The sequence below is a fragment of the Nomascus leucogenys genome, chromosome X, assembly GCF_006542625.1.
Source record: "Nomascus leucogenys isolate Asia chromosome X, Asia_NLE_v1, whole genome shotgun sequence".
Classification (NCBI taxonomy): domain Eukaryota; kingdom Metazoa; phylum Chordata; class Mammalia; order Primates; family Hylobatidae; genus Nomascus; species Nomascus leucogenys.
The window spans coordinates 140281565-140298610 of record NC_044406.1 but is presented as its reverse complement, the minus strand read 5'-3'; the positions used below and the strand labels follow the sequence as shown (position 1 = coordinate 140298610).

Sequence of the window (17046 nt, the reverse complement as noted above, 5' to 3'; positions counted from 1 at the left end):
TGTAGATTCTGGATATTAGCCTTTGTTAGATACATAATTTGCAAATATTTTTTCTCATTAGGTAGGTTTACTCTGTTGATTGTTTCTTTTGCTGTGTGGAAGGTTTGTAGCTTAACTGAGTCCCGTCTGTTTATTTTTGTTTGTGTTGCATTTGCTTTTGAGGACCTGGTCATAAATTCTTTGCCTAAGCCAGGCCAATGTCCAGAAGAATTTTTCCTACATTTTCTTACAGGATTTTTACAGTTTCATGTCTAAAATATAAATCTTTAATCCATCTCGAGTTAATTCATGTATATGGTGAGAGATAGGGGTCCAGTTTCATTCTTCTGCATATGGCTAGCCAGTTTTCCTAGCACCATGTATTGAAGAGGGTGTTCTTTCCCTATTGTTTAATTTTGTCAATATTGCAGATCAGTTGTTAATAGGTACTTTATTTCTGGGTTCACTATTCTGTTCCATCGGTCTATATGTCTATTTTTATACCGATATCATGACGTTTTGGTTACTATAGCCTTGTAGTATAATTCAAAGTCGAATGTAATACTTCAAACTTTGTTCTTTTGGCTTAGGATTGGTTTGGCTATTCAGACTCTTCTTTTGGTTTCATATGAATTTTAAGTTTTTTTTAATTATGTGAAAAATGGTGTTGGTAATTTGATAGAGACTGCGTTGAATCTGTAAATTGCTTTGAGCAGTGTGGTCATTTTAATAATATTGATTCTTTTGATCCATGAGCATGGGATGTTTTTTCATTTATTTGTGTCATACACAATTTTTTCATCAGTGTTTTGTAGTTCCTCTTGTAGAGATCTTTCACCTCCTTGATTAAATGTATTCCTAGGTGTTTTATTTTTTGTGGCTATTGCAAATGGGTTGTTCATTTGGTTCTTAGCTTGAATGATATTGGTGTAGAGAAATGCTACTGTGTTTTGTACATTGATTTTGTATCCTGAAACTTTACTGAAGTTCTTTATCAAGGCTAGGAGTCTTCTGGAAGAGTCTTTTGGAGTTTTATTGTACACTATTTGGGGTTTTCAACATAATGGGGTATTTTTTTCTCCTTTATAATATGTATGCCTTTCATTTCTCTCTCTCTCTCTCTCTCTCTCTCTCTCTCTCTCTCTCTCTGTGTGTGTGTGTGTGTGTGTGTGTGTGTGCGCGCGCATGTATGTGTGTGTGCATGTGTTATTGCACTAGCTGGGACTTCCAGGACTAACAGTGAATAGTAGTGGTGAGAAAGGACATCCTAGACTTATTTCTGATTTTAGGGGAAAATTACTCAGTGGTTCACTGTAGGTTTTCCATGGATAGCCTTTATTAGAGTAAGGAAATTTCCTTCTATTCCTAACTTGTTGGGAATTTTATCATTAATTAATATTGAATTTTGTTGAATGCCTTTTCTGCATTTATTTATATGATCATTTGATGTTGCTTATTTAGTGTGACAACATGATAAAATACATTGATTGATTTTTGAATGTTGAACCAACTTTGAATACCTGGGATAAACTCCACTTGATCTTGATGCATTATCTTTTTTATACATTGCTAGAGTTGATTGGCTAATATCTTAGTAAGAATATTTGTACCTATGTTTATGTGAGATATTGCTATTTTGTTTTTTCCTTGTAATATCTTTGTCTGAGTTTGGTATTAGGATGATGCTATCCTCATAATATGAGTGGGGTCATTTTCTCTCCTTAATTTTCTGAAAGAGACTGTAAAATTTGTATTACATCTTACTTAAATGTTTGATAGAATTCATGAGTGAAATTGTCTGGTCTGGAGTTCTCTTTCTTGAAAAATTTTAAATTACAGATTCAGTTTCTTTAATAGATGTCAGGCTATTCAGATTATCTACTTTTCTTTGAATTAGTTTTTTTTGTTTTGTTTTGTTTTTACCATGTGGGTTTAAGAAACTGGTTCATGTAAGTTATCAAATATATAGGCATAGATTGATTGTAGTATTCCCCCTCTTATTCTTTTAGTGAGAACATTCAAAATCATCTCTTCTAGCTATTTTGAACTATACAACATATTATTGTTGACTATTGTCACCTTATTGTGCAAGAGAACACCAGAACTTAATCCTCCTATCTAACTATAACTGTAACTTTGTACCCAGTGACCAACCTCTTCCCATCTCTCCTTCCCTCCTCGCCTCCCCTGCCTCTGGTAACCACTGTTCTACTCTCTACCTCTACAACATCAACTTTTAAATTTATATTGTTTTATTTTTACTTTTTATTTTTGTGGTTACATAGTAGGTGTATATATTTATGGGTTAGATGAGATGTTCTAATATAGGTATGCCGTACGTAATAATCACATCAGGGTAAAAATGGGGTATCCATCTCCTCAAGCATTTATCTTTGTATTACAAACAACCAAATTATACTCTTTTGGTTATTTTAAAAGTATGATTAAATTATTTTTTTTACTATAGTCTCCCTGTTGTGCTAGCAAATACTAGGCCTTATTCATTCTTTCTAACTATTTTTTGTACCCATTAACCTTCCCCACTTCCTCCTCACCCTCCCACTAACCTTCCCAGCCTCCCTTCTACTCTCTATCTTCATTTCAATTATTTAAGTTTTAGCTCACACAAATAAGTGAGAACATGCAAAGTTTGTCTTTCTGTGCCTGGCTTCTTTCACCTAATGTAATGTCCTACAGGCTTATCCATGTTGTCACACATGACAGGATCTCATTATTGTTTATGGCTGAATAGTACTCCATTGTGCATATGCACCACATTTTCTTTATCCATTCATCTGTTGATGGACACTTAGGCTGATTCCATATCTTGGCTATTGGGAATAGTGCTGCAATAAACATGGGTGTGTTAGTCAAGGTTCTCCAGAGAGACAGAACCAATAGGATATATGAGAGAGGATTTATGAGGTGTAGTTGGTTCAGATGATTATAGAGATGAAGAAGTCCCACGATAGGCCACCTGCAAGCTGGAGAACCGAAGAAGCTGGTAGCATGATTCACTCCAAGTCTGGAAGCCTCCGAACTAGGGAAGCTGAGAGTACAGACCCCAGTCTGAGGCCAAAGGCCTAAGAGCCCACAGGAAGCTGTGGATGCAAGTCCCAGAGTCCAAAAGTGGAAGAAACTGGAGTCTGATGTCCAAGGACAGGAGGAGGAAAGGCATCTGGCTCCAGAAGGGAGACAGAATGAGCAGAGAGAGAGAATTCCTCCTCTTCTGCCTATTTGTCCCAGCCAGGCTCCCAGCTAATAGGACAGTGCATGCCCACATTGAAAGTGGATCTTACCTGTTGCAGTCCACTATCTCACACACCACGCTCCCCTGGAAACACCCTCACAGACACACCCAGGGAACAATGCCTCAACAGCCATCTTGGCATCCCTCAATCCAGTCAAGCTGACCCGTAAATTGAACCATCACAATGAGAGTGCAGGTATCTCTCCAACATACTGATTTCATTTCCTTTTAATATACCCAGTAGTGAGTTCTTTGGATCATATGCTAGTTCTATTTTTAATTTTTTGAGGAACCTCAGTACTGTTGTCCATATTGCCTGTACTAGTTTACATTCCCGTCAACAATGTATAAGATTTCCCCTTTCTACACATCTTCACCAGCATATGTTGCTTCTTTAACATAAAGAGTGTAAAATCACTGTATTAGAAAGTTTAACTAATCAGTCACAAATGAACAGCATTTTTGAGCACTAAACAGAGGATTAAAATAATTTCCAAACACTAGAGAAAATTATTGAAAATTCTAATATTTTAGGCTTAAAGTATCATTACCTTCATGAAAGCAAAAATCCTATAGATGATATTTTCTAATATATATATATATTCAAAGTACTATGAAATTATAATAGAAATCATCAATTAAAATGTAACAAATAAGTAATATCTAACCACGGGCAAATTTCTTTTAAGGATCACTTTATTATATTTTATGTTATTAAATTAAATTTTAATTTTTTAAATTATTATGGGTAAATAATAGTTGTATATATTTATGGAGTGCATGTGATGTTTTGATACAGGCATACAATATGTAATGATCAAATCAGGATAATTGAGGTATCTATCATTTCAACCCTTTATTATTTCTTTGTGTTAGGAACACTCCAATTCTACTCTCTTAGTTATTTTTAAATATGCAATAAGCTATTGCTAACTATAGTTGCCCTATTGTGCTGCCAAATACTAGATCTTATTCATTCTCTCTGTGTCTGTACATACTAACCATCCTTACTTTCAGCCTATTTTTTGTCTTTTTAATGATAGCCATTGTAACTGGGGTGAGGTGATATTGTGGTTTTGATTTGCATTTCCCTAATGGTTAGTGATGTGGAGCATTTAAAAATATACCCATTTGCCATTTGTCTGCCTTCTTTGGAGACATGTCTATTCAGAACTTTTGTCCATTTTTAAGGGAATATGTCTTTTTTGGTTATTGAGTTTGAGTTCCTTATATACTCTGGGTATTAATCTCTTGTAGATGCATAGTTTGCAAACATTTTCTCACATTCTGTGAGTTATCTCTTCACTCCGTTGATTGATTGTCTCTTAGAAATTTTCAAATTACAATACATTGTTATTAACTATAGTCACCATGTGGAAAAATAGATCACTTGAACTTATTCCTCTGATCTAAAATTATGTATCCTTTGAGCAACATATCCCCAACCACCCAACCACTACTCCACAACCCACCAGCCTCTAGTACCCACCATTCTGCTATTTCTATGATATCAACTTTTTTTTTTTTTTACATTACACATATGAGTGAGATCATGCAGTATTGATATTTCTGTGCCTGGCTTATTTTCACTTCATGTTCTCCAGGTTCATCCATGTTGTCACAAATGACAGGACTTTCTTCTTTTTCAAGGATGAATAGTATTCCACTTTTTATACATACCACATTTTCTCTAGATACACTCCCATGTATTCTGCCTAGATTGATTTTATATCTTGGCTATTGTGAGTATTTCTGCAAAGAACATGGAAGATATCTCTTGGACATACTGATTTCATTTCCTTTGGGTATATACCCAGTGGTGAGATTGCTGGATGATGTAGTAGTTCTACTTTTAGCTTTTTTTAGAAACCTCCATATTGTTTTCCACAATGGCTGTACTAATTCACATTCCCACCAACAGTGTGCAAGGGTTCACTTATCTCCACATCCTCATCAACATTGTTATCTTTTGTCTTTTTAATAATAGCCCTCCTAAGGAGTATGAGATGATATGCCGTGGTGGTTTTAATTTGAATTTATCCGATTATTAGTGATGTTGGGCACTTTTTCATATACCTCTTGGCCATTTGTATGTCTTCTTTTGAGAAATGTCTATCCAGATCCTTTGCCCATTTTTTAAATCAGGTTATTTGTTTTCTTACTATTGAGTTGTTTGAGTTCCTCAAATATTTTAGATATTAACCCCTTATCAGATGTATAGTTTGCAAATACTTTCTCCCATTCTGCAGGTTGTCTCTTCATTCTTTTGTTTCCTTTGCTGTGCAGAAGCTTTTCAGTTTGATGTAATTTCATTTACCTAGTTTTTCTTCCGTTGCTTATACTTTTGGATCATATCCAAAAAGTAATGGTACAGACCAATATCATAGAGTTATACCATATGTTTTCTTCTAGTAGATTTATGGTGTCAGGTCTTACATGTAAGTGTTTAATCCATTTTTAGTTGATTTTTGTATATGTTGTAAGAAAAGGGTCTAATTTCATTCTTCTGCATGTGGACATCCAGTTTTCCCAGCACCGTTTATTGAATGTATAAGAGTTCTTTTCTCTCCACATACTTGCCAACATCTGTTATTTTTGGTCTTTGTAATAACAGCCATTCTACAATGGCCATATTCCCATGCTGTGGGTTGTTTCTTCACTCTGTTGATTGTTTCCCTTGCCTCACAGAAACTCTTTAGTTTAATCCAGTCTCATTTGTCTATTTCTGGGTTTTGTTTCCTGTGCTTTTGGTGAATAAAATCTTTTCCCAAAGCAATAAAATCTTTTCCCAGAGCATTATCCTGGAGAGTCATCCCGAAGTTTTCTTCTAGCATTTTTATAATTTCTATAGCTCCTCCAAGGTCACACACCTGAACTGAGATTGTAATGGTGATCTATCTGAAAGCCTATTTATCTACCTATCTGAAAGCCCATCAGCTTTCACTTACACCACAATACACAAATCCATCAAATGCATCGTCCGCTCAATTATGGAGCTCTCTTGGGAAATACCTGTCTGTCAGCTAAGAAGAAGGATAACTTTGTTAAATCTTCCTAGCTTTTCTTGTCAGATGAATGCCTTCTTTATTTGCTTTCCCCTACTCCCAGGTCTCTCTTGCTTCATATCAAAGCAGGAAAAAAAGGAAAAACTGTACAATAATATGATGGCATCACGTTGTGCCAAAGTCCAGAAATAGTCTTATTCTAATCCAAAGTATTGCACAACCATTTTGCTTATGTGTAATAGACTTTTCCTGCTACTTTCTCTGTTGGCTTTAGAAAACACCACCATCTAATATAAATAGTGAATATCAAATTCCATGTAAACTTGGACAAATCACAAGGTCTTATCATTATTTTCCTTATGTATAAAGTAAGATAATAACAGCTGTACTACTTACCTCACGTGGCTATCATACAGAGGGTCAATGAGATATGTATATGGAAACGTTTCTAAGCTGCAAATCTCAGTTTGAAGTCAACAGATTACAAGTGTGATCTGTAAAAATGTTGCTCTCATGAACAAGCGTACACAAGAATTAGAATCATTTTTCTGTTCTCTGGTATAAACAATGAGTTAAAGAATTAAGGACACCTGATTTAAAAACCTCTCTGCTACATATGAACTCTGTGGCAGGTCTCTAAGTTTCAGTTGCCTTAAATGTAAAAGGAGGTTAATAACACCTTTCCTTCTGGGATGATGAAATAAGTAAATTAAATAATATTTTTGCAAATGCCTAACCCAGCACTAGAAGTTTCTGGAAATGACAATGGGTGTCAATAGCCTGGTGAAGACTGTGCTTCCTCACTCCATTCTCCCTCCAGGCATGGCTCCTTGAAGCCTGGGAGGATGGACTATTATATTCTTTTTCTTTCTTTCTTTTTTTTTTTTTTTTTTCTTTGAGACAGAGTCTCGCTCTGTCGCCCAGGCTGGAGTGCAGTGGTGTGATCTTGGCTCACTGCAGCCTCCGCCACCCAGGTTCAAGTGATTCTCCTGCCTCAGTCTCCCAAGTAGCTGGGACTACAGGTGCGTGCCACCACGCCTGGCTAACTTTTTTGTTGTTTTGTTTTGTTTGTATTTTTAGTAGAGATGGGGTTTCGCCATGTTGGCCAGGCTGGTCTCGAACTCCTGACCTCAGGTGATCTGCCCGCCTCAGCCTCCCAAAGTGCTGGGATTACAGGCGTGAGGCATCGCGCCCGGCCTATTTTTTCATTTGATTCTTGCGGTAGCCCTGTGAGATCAGCTAAGCAGATGTTATTATTGCTCATTTTATATGCAACAAAACTAATAATGTTGGCTCTGATTGTGCCATGTACTATCTAACACTAAGGAATATTGCCTGAGATGTCCAAAAATGGCACCATTGGATGTTAATTTATCTTTGGAAAGAACATCTTTGGCAGTATCTAGTAAATCTGAGCATACACATACCTTATGATCCATAAGTTCCATTCTTAAGTTTACTTCAAACAGGAGTGAATATATTTGTTCACCAAAAGACATGTAGTAGAATGTTCATAACAGCACTGTTTGTAGTAGTTCCAAACCGGAAATTACTCATATGTCCATCAACAGTAGAATGGATAAACTGTGGTGTGATCATGCAATCAACTTCCATATAGCACCAATAAACTATTGCTAAGCAATGATGAAACTCGTAAACATAATATTAAATGAAAGAAGCCAGACACAAATGAATACATATTGTGACTGCAATTATATAAAGTTTTATATAAACAGGCAAAACTAATCTTTGGTGATAGAAGTCAGGATGGTAGTGACCCTTGGGTTGGGGGATGGGCGTTACTGGAAAGGGGCATAAGGGAGGGTTCTGGGGTTCTGGTAATGATCTGTTTATTGACCTGGATGCTAGTGATATGGATGCAATTACATCATGAAAATTCATCAAGCTTACGATTTGTGTACTTTTCCGTAATGTATACTATACTTCACTAAAAAGTTAATTTGCCTTGGGCAAAACAGACATCCATGATCTTAGGCCAGGTTTTTCAGTGGCTTCCCATGGTACTCAGAATAAAATCCAAAGTCCTTACCATGGCATGCATGGCAATATATACATGATCTAGCCCCTGGCTACCTCCTCCGCGTAATTTCTCCCACCATTATTCCCCTTGCTTACTCAGCTCCAGCCACATGGCCTTCTTACTGGTCTGCAAACAGAATAAAACTCCATTCCACCCCAAGGCTGTGTTTTTGCTTTTCCCTTTGCCTGGAATGCTCTCCCCTCAGCTTGTTACATTGTTGGTCTTGTATCATACAGGTAACAGCTCAAATGTCGCTTCTTCAAAAAGTCCTTCACTTAACACTCCATGTGAAATAGATTTCCCAGTCACTCTTTATTATATAACACTATTATTTTTTCATAGCATTTATAACTAGCTGAAATTACTTTGTTTATGTGTTTATTACTCGTTTATCATCTATCTTCCTCAATAGAAGGTAAACTCTCCAAAGACTGAGGTCGCGTCTGCTGTATTCGTCCTTGTATCTTTAATGCCTGACGCACTGCCTAGCATGTAGCTGGTGCACATATAAATGTTGGGGTTGAATGAATGATTGAAGATCCCTGGGTGAATGGTCCACTAGGCTATAGCTTGGATTCCTCCCACAAAGGGAGACACTTGAGAAGTTGTAAGTCATCCTGTTAAAAGGAAAGCTTTGTTAGTACAACCTCTCTTGCCCACCCCACCTCAGCTTGGTGAGGAGAAAGCTCAGCGCTTTCCCCAGTGCTTCCATGAACTTTGGCCAGTAAAGACTTAAAATATCATATCATAAGATGAGAGAAACCAGTTGGAACTTAACTTCTATCCCGTATCCCTAGATTATTCAAAGAAAAATAAAACATGGTCAACAGGCAGTGGAACTCCTCACTCCAATGTGATATTCCTGAGAGAATATTGACTTATCGTCACTTCATCTCTGGGACAAGTATTGAACATAGGGGAAGCCTTATATAAAATTGTTCAATAAACAAAAGATGTCTTTAAAATGTGTTTGAGATCTTTTTTCTCATGATTCCATGTTAGGTACAACAACTATGACCGGGCTGTCATCAATACCGTTCCTTATGATGTCGTCCATCGCTGGTATACAGCACACCGGACTCTAACGACAGAGTTGAGGAGACCTGAGAATGAGTTTTGGGTCAAACTAAAGCCTGGCAGGGTGGGTCCTAATCTCTAAAGATGTCAAGCAAGCTTGTAATACTGAAGCAGTGAAGAACGGGTACTTACTTAATATGTGAGTCACGATGTTGCAAAGGAAAAAGAGAAAAGAGTCCTTGGTTTTGGTTGTGGTCCTGCTGCCCACTCACTGAATGCCCTGGAAGCAAGCCTCATCCCATCTCTAAGGCATCAGTGACTCTATTTGTATGATGAAGGGGTTTAACTAGATGACCCCCAAGGGTCCTTCCAGCTTCATGATTTCATAGTTTTTATTTTTGGTATTTCCTCTGGATGAAAAATATCTTCAGCTTAGCATAAAATGTCATGAGATAATTTAACCCTTTGAGAAAGGGTAGAATAAGAATTAAAGAAAAAGAAAAAGAAAGAAACCAATTATCTGATTTGCTTTGATAAGAGAACAATTACTTGAGAAACAGAAGCTCCTCCAGTGCTGGGCCCATTACCTACTGTTGCCTCTGTAACTTCCATTTAGCCTACTACAGGGCTATACACATCTTAGTTTCCAAAAGTTTGTTTAACTTCAAAAGAAAAATACCTCATTTAATGTAACCAGAGAACAACCTAAAGGTCATCTTTTAAATGATCTCTTCTGACTTAGGGTTCCTTTGGTCTGTCCTTCTTCTGACAGTGTTTTCTCTCTCTCTCTTTTTTTTTTTGGCCCATTCACAGGTCCTATTTATAGACAACTGGCGTGTCCTACATGGCAGGGAATGCTTCACTGGCTACCGCCAACTCTGTGGCTGCTATTTAACAAGAGATGATGTATTAAGCACTGCTCGCCTCTTGGGGCTTCAGGCTTAAAATTGACAGCATCGGGATTATGAATACACCTGGCACCCTGGCTACCAGAATTTCATATGGGCAGAATAATATTGTGTCAAACTCTACTTCAGATTGTCTCCTTATCCCATCCCACAAAATAGAAGTGGAAGAAATAAATAAACTAATGAAATTGCAAGGCTCAGAAGTTAGGAGTGTGCACTAAGTGCTAAGGACTCAAAATGGAAAATCATGAAGAGACTTGGGATTGAAGCAATTTCAAAATAAGGATTTGACAAATACCAAAATGGGTCTGGCCATTGTTTCAACTGGATGAAATGTCTCCTTCCTCTCAGTTTAGAAAAGTATTGACATATTTTAAATCATAAAAATCAATCAAAACTTTTCTGTGATCTCACATCCCCCACAGCTATGTCTCTCTTCCTCTTTGTAATAAAGAATAGTCCACATTTGTTTTCTTTGCTTGCTCATCTTCTACTTTCTCCTCAATCCATTGCAATCTGACTGTAAATTCTACCATACCACTGACTAAAGTCACAGGCCACAGTTTTCATCTTACTTTGCCCCTTAACACTACCAGGTACAGTTGATCACAGACGACTGCACAACTCTGTGCATATACTGAAAATTATTGAATTTTTATTTTAAAATTGGTGTTTTATGGTACAAAAATATACAAAAATAAAGTACAATAAAAAATTGTTGGAGAAAGTTTGCTATTTGAGATTGAGTAAAGAAGATTAATGAAGGTTAAATGAATTACCCTGGACTCTCTGCTATTATAATATTAACTCCATAATTTAAATACCTAATTGTCTTCTTTCTCTATGCTATCACACCACATTCTTCTCATTTTCTTCCTACTTTACTTGTCTCTCCTTAGTCCCCTTTGAAAGTTTCTTTTTCTCTGCAAGTCCCTTAAGTGATAATATTCCTTAGGATTTTGTCCTATTCCCTCTTCTTTTCCAACTATACACAACAGTTATCACCATCTTATATCAACCTATTGTTTGGGGATTTCCCCCATTCTATGAATATTAGTGGGATAAATATAATCTACTTTTTAGGGCAAATGTTAGCATATTTTAAGATACATTAAGGGTAGATTTGACATCAAAAGCACAGGTAACAAAAGCAAAAATAAACAAATGAGACTATATCCAAAATGCTTCTGCACAGCAAAGGAAAAAAATCAACAAAATTAAGAGGCAACCTACAGAATGGGAGAAAATATTTGTGAACTGTGTATTTGATAAGGGGCTAATATCCAAAATATGTAAGGAACTTACATAACTCAATAACAGAAACCCCACAAAAAACTAATAATCCAATTAAACAATGGGCAAAGGACTTCAATAGACATTTTTCCAAATAAGATGTAAAATAGCCAAGAGGTATATGAAAAATGCACAAAATCAGTAATCATCAGAAAAACTCAAATTAAAATCACAATGAGATCACTTCACACTCATTACAATGGCTATTATCAAGAGACAAATGTTGGTGAGAATGCAGAGAAAAGGGAGTCCTTGTACATTGCTGATGGGAATATAAATTGATACAGTCTCTGTGGAAAAGAGTAAGGACTTTCCTCAAAATATTAAAAACAGAACTACCATATGATCCAGCAATCCCACTGCTGGGAGACATCCAAAGAAAATAAAACCAGAAGCTCAAAAAGATATCTGCATTCCCATGTTCCTTGCACCATTTTTCACAATAGCCAAAATAAGGAAACCACCTTAAAGTTGACACAAGTTTATGGGTCTTTGTGACAACATGGATAAACCTAGAGGGCACTAGGCTAAATGAGTAATCCAGGCACAGAAAGAGAAATACCATATGATCTCATATGTGGAATCTAGAAAGGATGAACTTATAGAAGCAGAGAATAGAACAGTGTTTGCTGGGGACTGGAGAGTGGGGGAAATGGTGAGATGCCACATATGAGATCTCTTTCAGTTACAGGATGAATAAGTTCTGATGATCTAATGTACAGCATGGTAGCTGCAGTTAATATTTGAAATTTGGTAAGATAGCAGATTATAAGTGTCCTTACACACTTAAATGCACTTAACACATGCACACACAACATGGTAACTATGATGATGACAGACATGTTAATAAATTTGATTGTGGTAATTATTGCACAAAGTGTACATATATCAAATCTGTACACCTTGGATATATACGATTTTGTTTGTCAATTATATCTCAATAATGCTGGAAAAAATGTAAGGGATAGCTACGTTGGGTTAGGTGGGACTTTAACATTTTAAGTCAGTGAAGAAAGGTGTATTTTGAAATTGAGACATCACAGCTTAGATTCTTTTGGATATTGCCAACGGTTTTGGCTGCCCAAAATATTAATCCCTTTCTATGAATGCAAAATTACCCCGCCTCATGGGTTTTGGTGGGAAGCAAAATATACCTCCTACTACAAGGGATGAAAATTCTAGATGCTAAGTTGCCTAATCTCCATTACAGCTGGGGAGTGGCCACATAACCTAAGCTCCCTCAATCAGATGTGTCTGTGCCAGACTGACTTGGAAACTAAAGATATAATAAGATTTCTCTTTCTGGTGGCAGTGGTATAATCATTTTTCTAATCATATTTTTTTTTTTTTTTGAGACAGAGTCTCACTCTGTCGCCAGGCTGGAGTGCAGTGGCGCGATCTCGGCTCACTGCAACCTCTGCCTCCCTAGTTCAAGCGATTCTCTTGCCTCAGCCTCCTGGGTAGCTGGGATTACAGGCACGAATCACCACACCCAGCTAATTTTTGTATCTAATCAGAGAATTCTAAGGTGTGATTTGAGGCATTTTTCTTAGGTATAGCTGAGCCAGGTTCAGTCAGCTAGGATTGGCCTCTACTGCTTGCACCTAACAACCCCAATTGATACAGCTCCTAATATTTACCTCCGGCCCTGCCCTGACTCTGAGATATAAGTAAGATCATATCTCACATATCTCACAGGTTCCATACAGGATATCTCACAGTGGTTTGGCTCTGTATCTGATATCTCACAGTTATGGAGCCAAACCACTTACTAGCTGTGTAACCTTGAGCAGGTTACTTCTTTCTGAACCTTTGCTCTTGTATAAAATGAGAATTATATTAATACCTACCTCACAGGAATATTGTAATGGTCAAGTAAGAAGCTTAGGTGTCAAAAATTGTAAACTGAATAATGCAATACAGTATTGTAAAATATAATTTATACTATTATACTTTATTCTACAGTAATTTATTAAATGGTAGTGGTACCTTGTTTTTCTTACCACATGTGTGGGAGGCTTGTAACTGTTTCTTTACTCCTGGGAAACAAGGTTTCCCCAAAGTAGCTGTATCTGCAAACAATGTAGAGTTTTATTTCTTTTGACGTTGCCTCAATAGTCCTTGTAGAGCACCAGGAGCGAAGCACTCTGTTGGTAATGATTTGAACAAACAAAAATAATTTGAGGGTTGGGAACTTGAAAGGGAGGTAAAATAGATAGCAGAACAAGAATTGATATTTCTGTAATGCAGGCTCGAGAGAGACAAAAAAGAAACTGATGCAAAATATTTTGAGGTCTCAAGGAAATAGAACTAAAAAGAGGATCTTGTAGTAAAAACAGTCTATTCAGGCTGCCATCACTGAAGCAAATGAATCAGGATATTGTTAACGTTTTTGTCACTTTGCTTCAGATGCAAATATCATGGAAGAAATATGTACTGGATTGGCGTGACTTGGCTAGCACACCCGCTCTTTGCCTAGGAGAGGGCCTGGTTCCTTTAGACCATACCCAAAGGAGATAATTGTCTACAAAGAAATTGAGGGTATAGGGATGACAGAAAAATAGATGCTGACAGCAACAACAAATGCACATGATTGTGAAATGGAAAAAGTAATCTTGTTTTTTTTCTACCATGTCATACTGCCAGGCTTTAGTACCATGCCAGGTTGAGAATTGTTTTTTGGTGCAGAGAGACTGGCATCATAATTTATCTTCCTTAGAAAGCAATGCCACAGCACCTCCAAGGTTATTGGCAAATATCAAATAATGATGAGTGTTGGGTTTTTGTGTTCTGAAATGAGTAAAACAAGTTCTCGTAGTTTTTTGTACTTGAAAAAGTACAGTACAATTTTTATTTATGAATGTTTTAAAAATTGCCAATTTTCTCCAAGTTCCTAATAGCTCAATTATTTTACTGCTCTAAATATAGAGTTTAAAATGTGTTGTTTTAGATTTTTGGTAACCATACATATTTAGCAATTAAAGATATTAGTGCTACCAAGCGACTTTGAAAAATACTGATTACTAAAATAAAAAAGAAATATTTTGAGTTTTAGTGCTTAATTCCTTCTGTTGGTTATAGAAGAAGTAATTGAAAGGTAGTTGGAGGAGCTAGATTGGAGTTATCTGCTATGCTCTATCACTAGGACAGAATTTCTCAACCTCAGGGGCCATTTGGGGCCAAATAACTCTTAGTTACAGGGTGTTGTTCTGTGCATTGTAGGATGTTTAGAGTCATTTCTGGACTCTACCTACTAGATGCCTATAGCATTCCCTACCCTTCAGTTGTGACGGTGTCACATATATCTCCAGACATAGCCGACGCCTTGGGGAGGGTGTATAAAATCACTGCTGGTTGAGAACTACTGGACTAGAGGTAAAGCTACAAAATCCTGTGCATTGAGAAAAATACTTATGAAGATTTCCTCTTTATACTGAGGTTGAGGCAAATCAACAAGGGTTATTCAAAACTTTGTAGCCTAAGCATTCAAGAGATTTGCATCCTACAGATCATGAATATACCAGAAGCAGGAACTAATACGATGCAATAAAAATTACAGGGCAGCATTGCCAAAAATGAGAAGGATTTAGGCCACAGACAGAAATTACATCACTGAGAATTCCATACAGACCCTGTATATGATAGCTAATGCTGAAGCACCCTCCAGCAATAATGCTGTGATAGTGTTGCATTATTAACTGAAAATAAGTGAGTATAACTGGGTTTTCCAATGGAATTCTTAAGAATGTTAATTTTTTCTGTGGAACACACTTTAGGATGAGCTGAACTGGGAAGAAGCTACTGAGTTTGCACACTTAAGAACCAAGCAGTATTTTCTACCCACACCGTCTTGGGAAACAGCCCAGAAATACATATCAGGTGTAGTTTTCAAAAACAACATTTCTTTGACCATGAACTAGCTGAGCAAGATTATATTCTTACTCATAATATAATTTTAACTAGTTAAGAATGTGTATATCGTTATATACTAAGACAAAGCTAGTCTCACTACATTGCCCATATATTGAATATCATGGTGATCTGGACAATATTAATCCATTATTTAAAGCTCAGTAAACCACTGACATTAAACAAATAATTTGAAAAACTTTATTGCAGGTCTTGCATGTCTCCCATTTCCAATATACTTGTGACTGGTCCATTTTTATTCATTACATCACATTTCTGTTTTCCCCTAAGAATTTGCTATAACTTGCAGAGAAAATTGCCAGGACAGATCTATTTCTGCGCTGAAGCCTCATCGTGCCATTCTCACACATTGTCTTTATTTGGTAGTTCTCTAGGAAACAAGGCTGATGCTTTAGCTTCCCTTTCAAATTCAACACTATATTCCAACATGTATATTTTTAAGCTGTCTGGAAGCATTGACAGTTTAAATTTCCTTAAAATGAGGATAAATATGTCATAGAGTCAGTTGAACTTGCAGAAATCAATTTTCAGAAGGATTACAATCCACAAATTACAAAATGAGATATTACAGTGAAAGTGGCTCTTATTTTTGGGTAGATTTCAGATCTTTCTCTAATTATAAAATACAAAATACCTCTGTAACCAAGAGATATTTTGTGTCTGTGGGTTATATAGCTTAAGGTATTATGCATTGATTTAAAAATTACTAAACATGAAAACATAGACATAGCACTTAGAAATGAGTCCACAAACTATGCAGGACTACAATCCTTTTTGATAAATCCCCTCTTAATTGTAAATACCTCTGTGAAACTTGCCTGGTCTATACTTATAAGACACAAGAAGCTACTTATATGTCTCAGGACATGGGTCTGGTCTAAATACTCAACTATTCACAGATATTGGATACCAGTGTTGGTCCTGGCACTCATCCATGAGTTTCTTATGAAGAGAAAGAAAGAAGAGAAGAGAAGAGAGATTACAAAATAAAAATGTGATGTGCACATTAATGTGTTATCATTTCCACCAATGAATTTTACAACTTTTCAATAAAATGTTTCTTTTTACTCTGACATCTAGAAATTCTATTCAATGAACACCAAAAAGATATAGACAGATTGATGATAGCTAGATAGATAGATTAGACATGAAAAATTAAAACCGTGAATTACAGCTGTCATTTACTTGCTCTATGACTATTAACAAATTATATCCACAAAATTTTATTTCTTTAAGTTTCATGGAGATAGCAATTCCCAGCACAAGTTAAGCAAAAAACTATGTTCAGATTCAATTACTACAGAAATCAAAGCTTTTACTATATGGAGAAGCTGAGTACTCTGGCTCTGGAAATGATTAGGAATACCACATAGGCCAATAATATTTGTGGCTCATTAAAATGGGAGAGGGCACACTGAATGGCAAGAAGAAAATCAAGAGACATGGAAACATGGAAGCCAAAGGAATTGAGTGTTTAAAAAAAGGTAGACTGGTAGGCTGTGTCAAATAATCCTAAGGAGTTAGATCAGATAAAGACATCAAAGTGTCCATCAGATTTAACAACATGGACATCATTAATGACCTCAGTGAAGCTGGTGGTGTCAGAAATAAGACTGAGTGAAT

General features: G+C 36.5%; 1 protein-coding gene across 2 annotated transcripts in view; it reads left to right on the top strand.

Moving 5' to 3' along the window:
- The window catches only part of TMLHE (trimethyllysine hydroxylase, epsilon), a 101525-nt gene extending 91202 nt beyond the window's left edge, over positions 1–10323 (top strand). The window contains exons 7-8 of one of the 2 annotated variants that reach the window (XR_004028683.1): positions 9278–9491; positions 10106–10323. Coding sequence is in view for 1 of the 2 variants with exons in the window: in XM_030806673.1 (XP_030662533.1) it covers positions 9278–9416; positions 10106–10237 (271 nt within the window). In the remaining variant the exon portion in view is untranslated. The remainder of the gene's footprint in view (positions 1–9277; positions 9492–10105) is intronic. The other variant, XM_030806673.1, reaches the window with a different exon arrangement.
- Positions 10324–17046: the final 6723 nt, after the last annotated feature.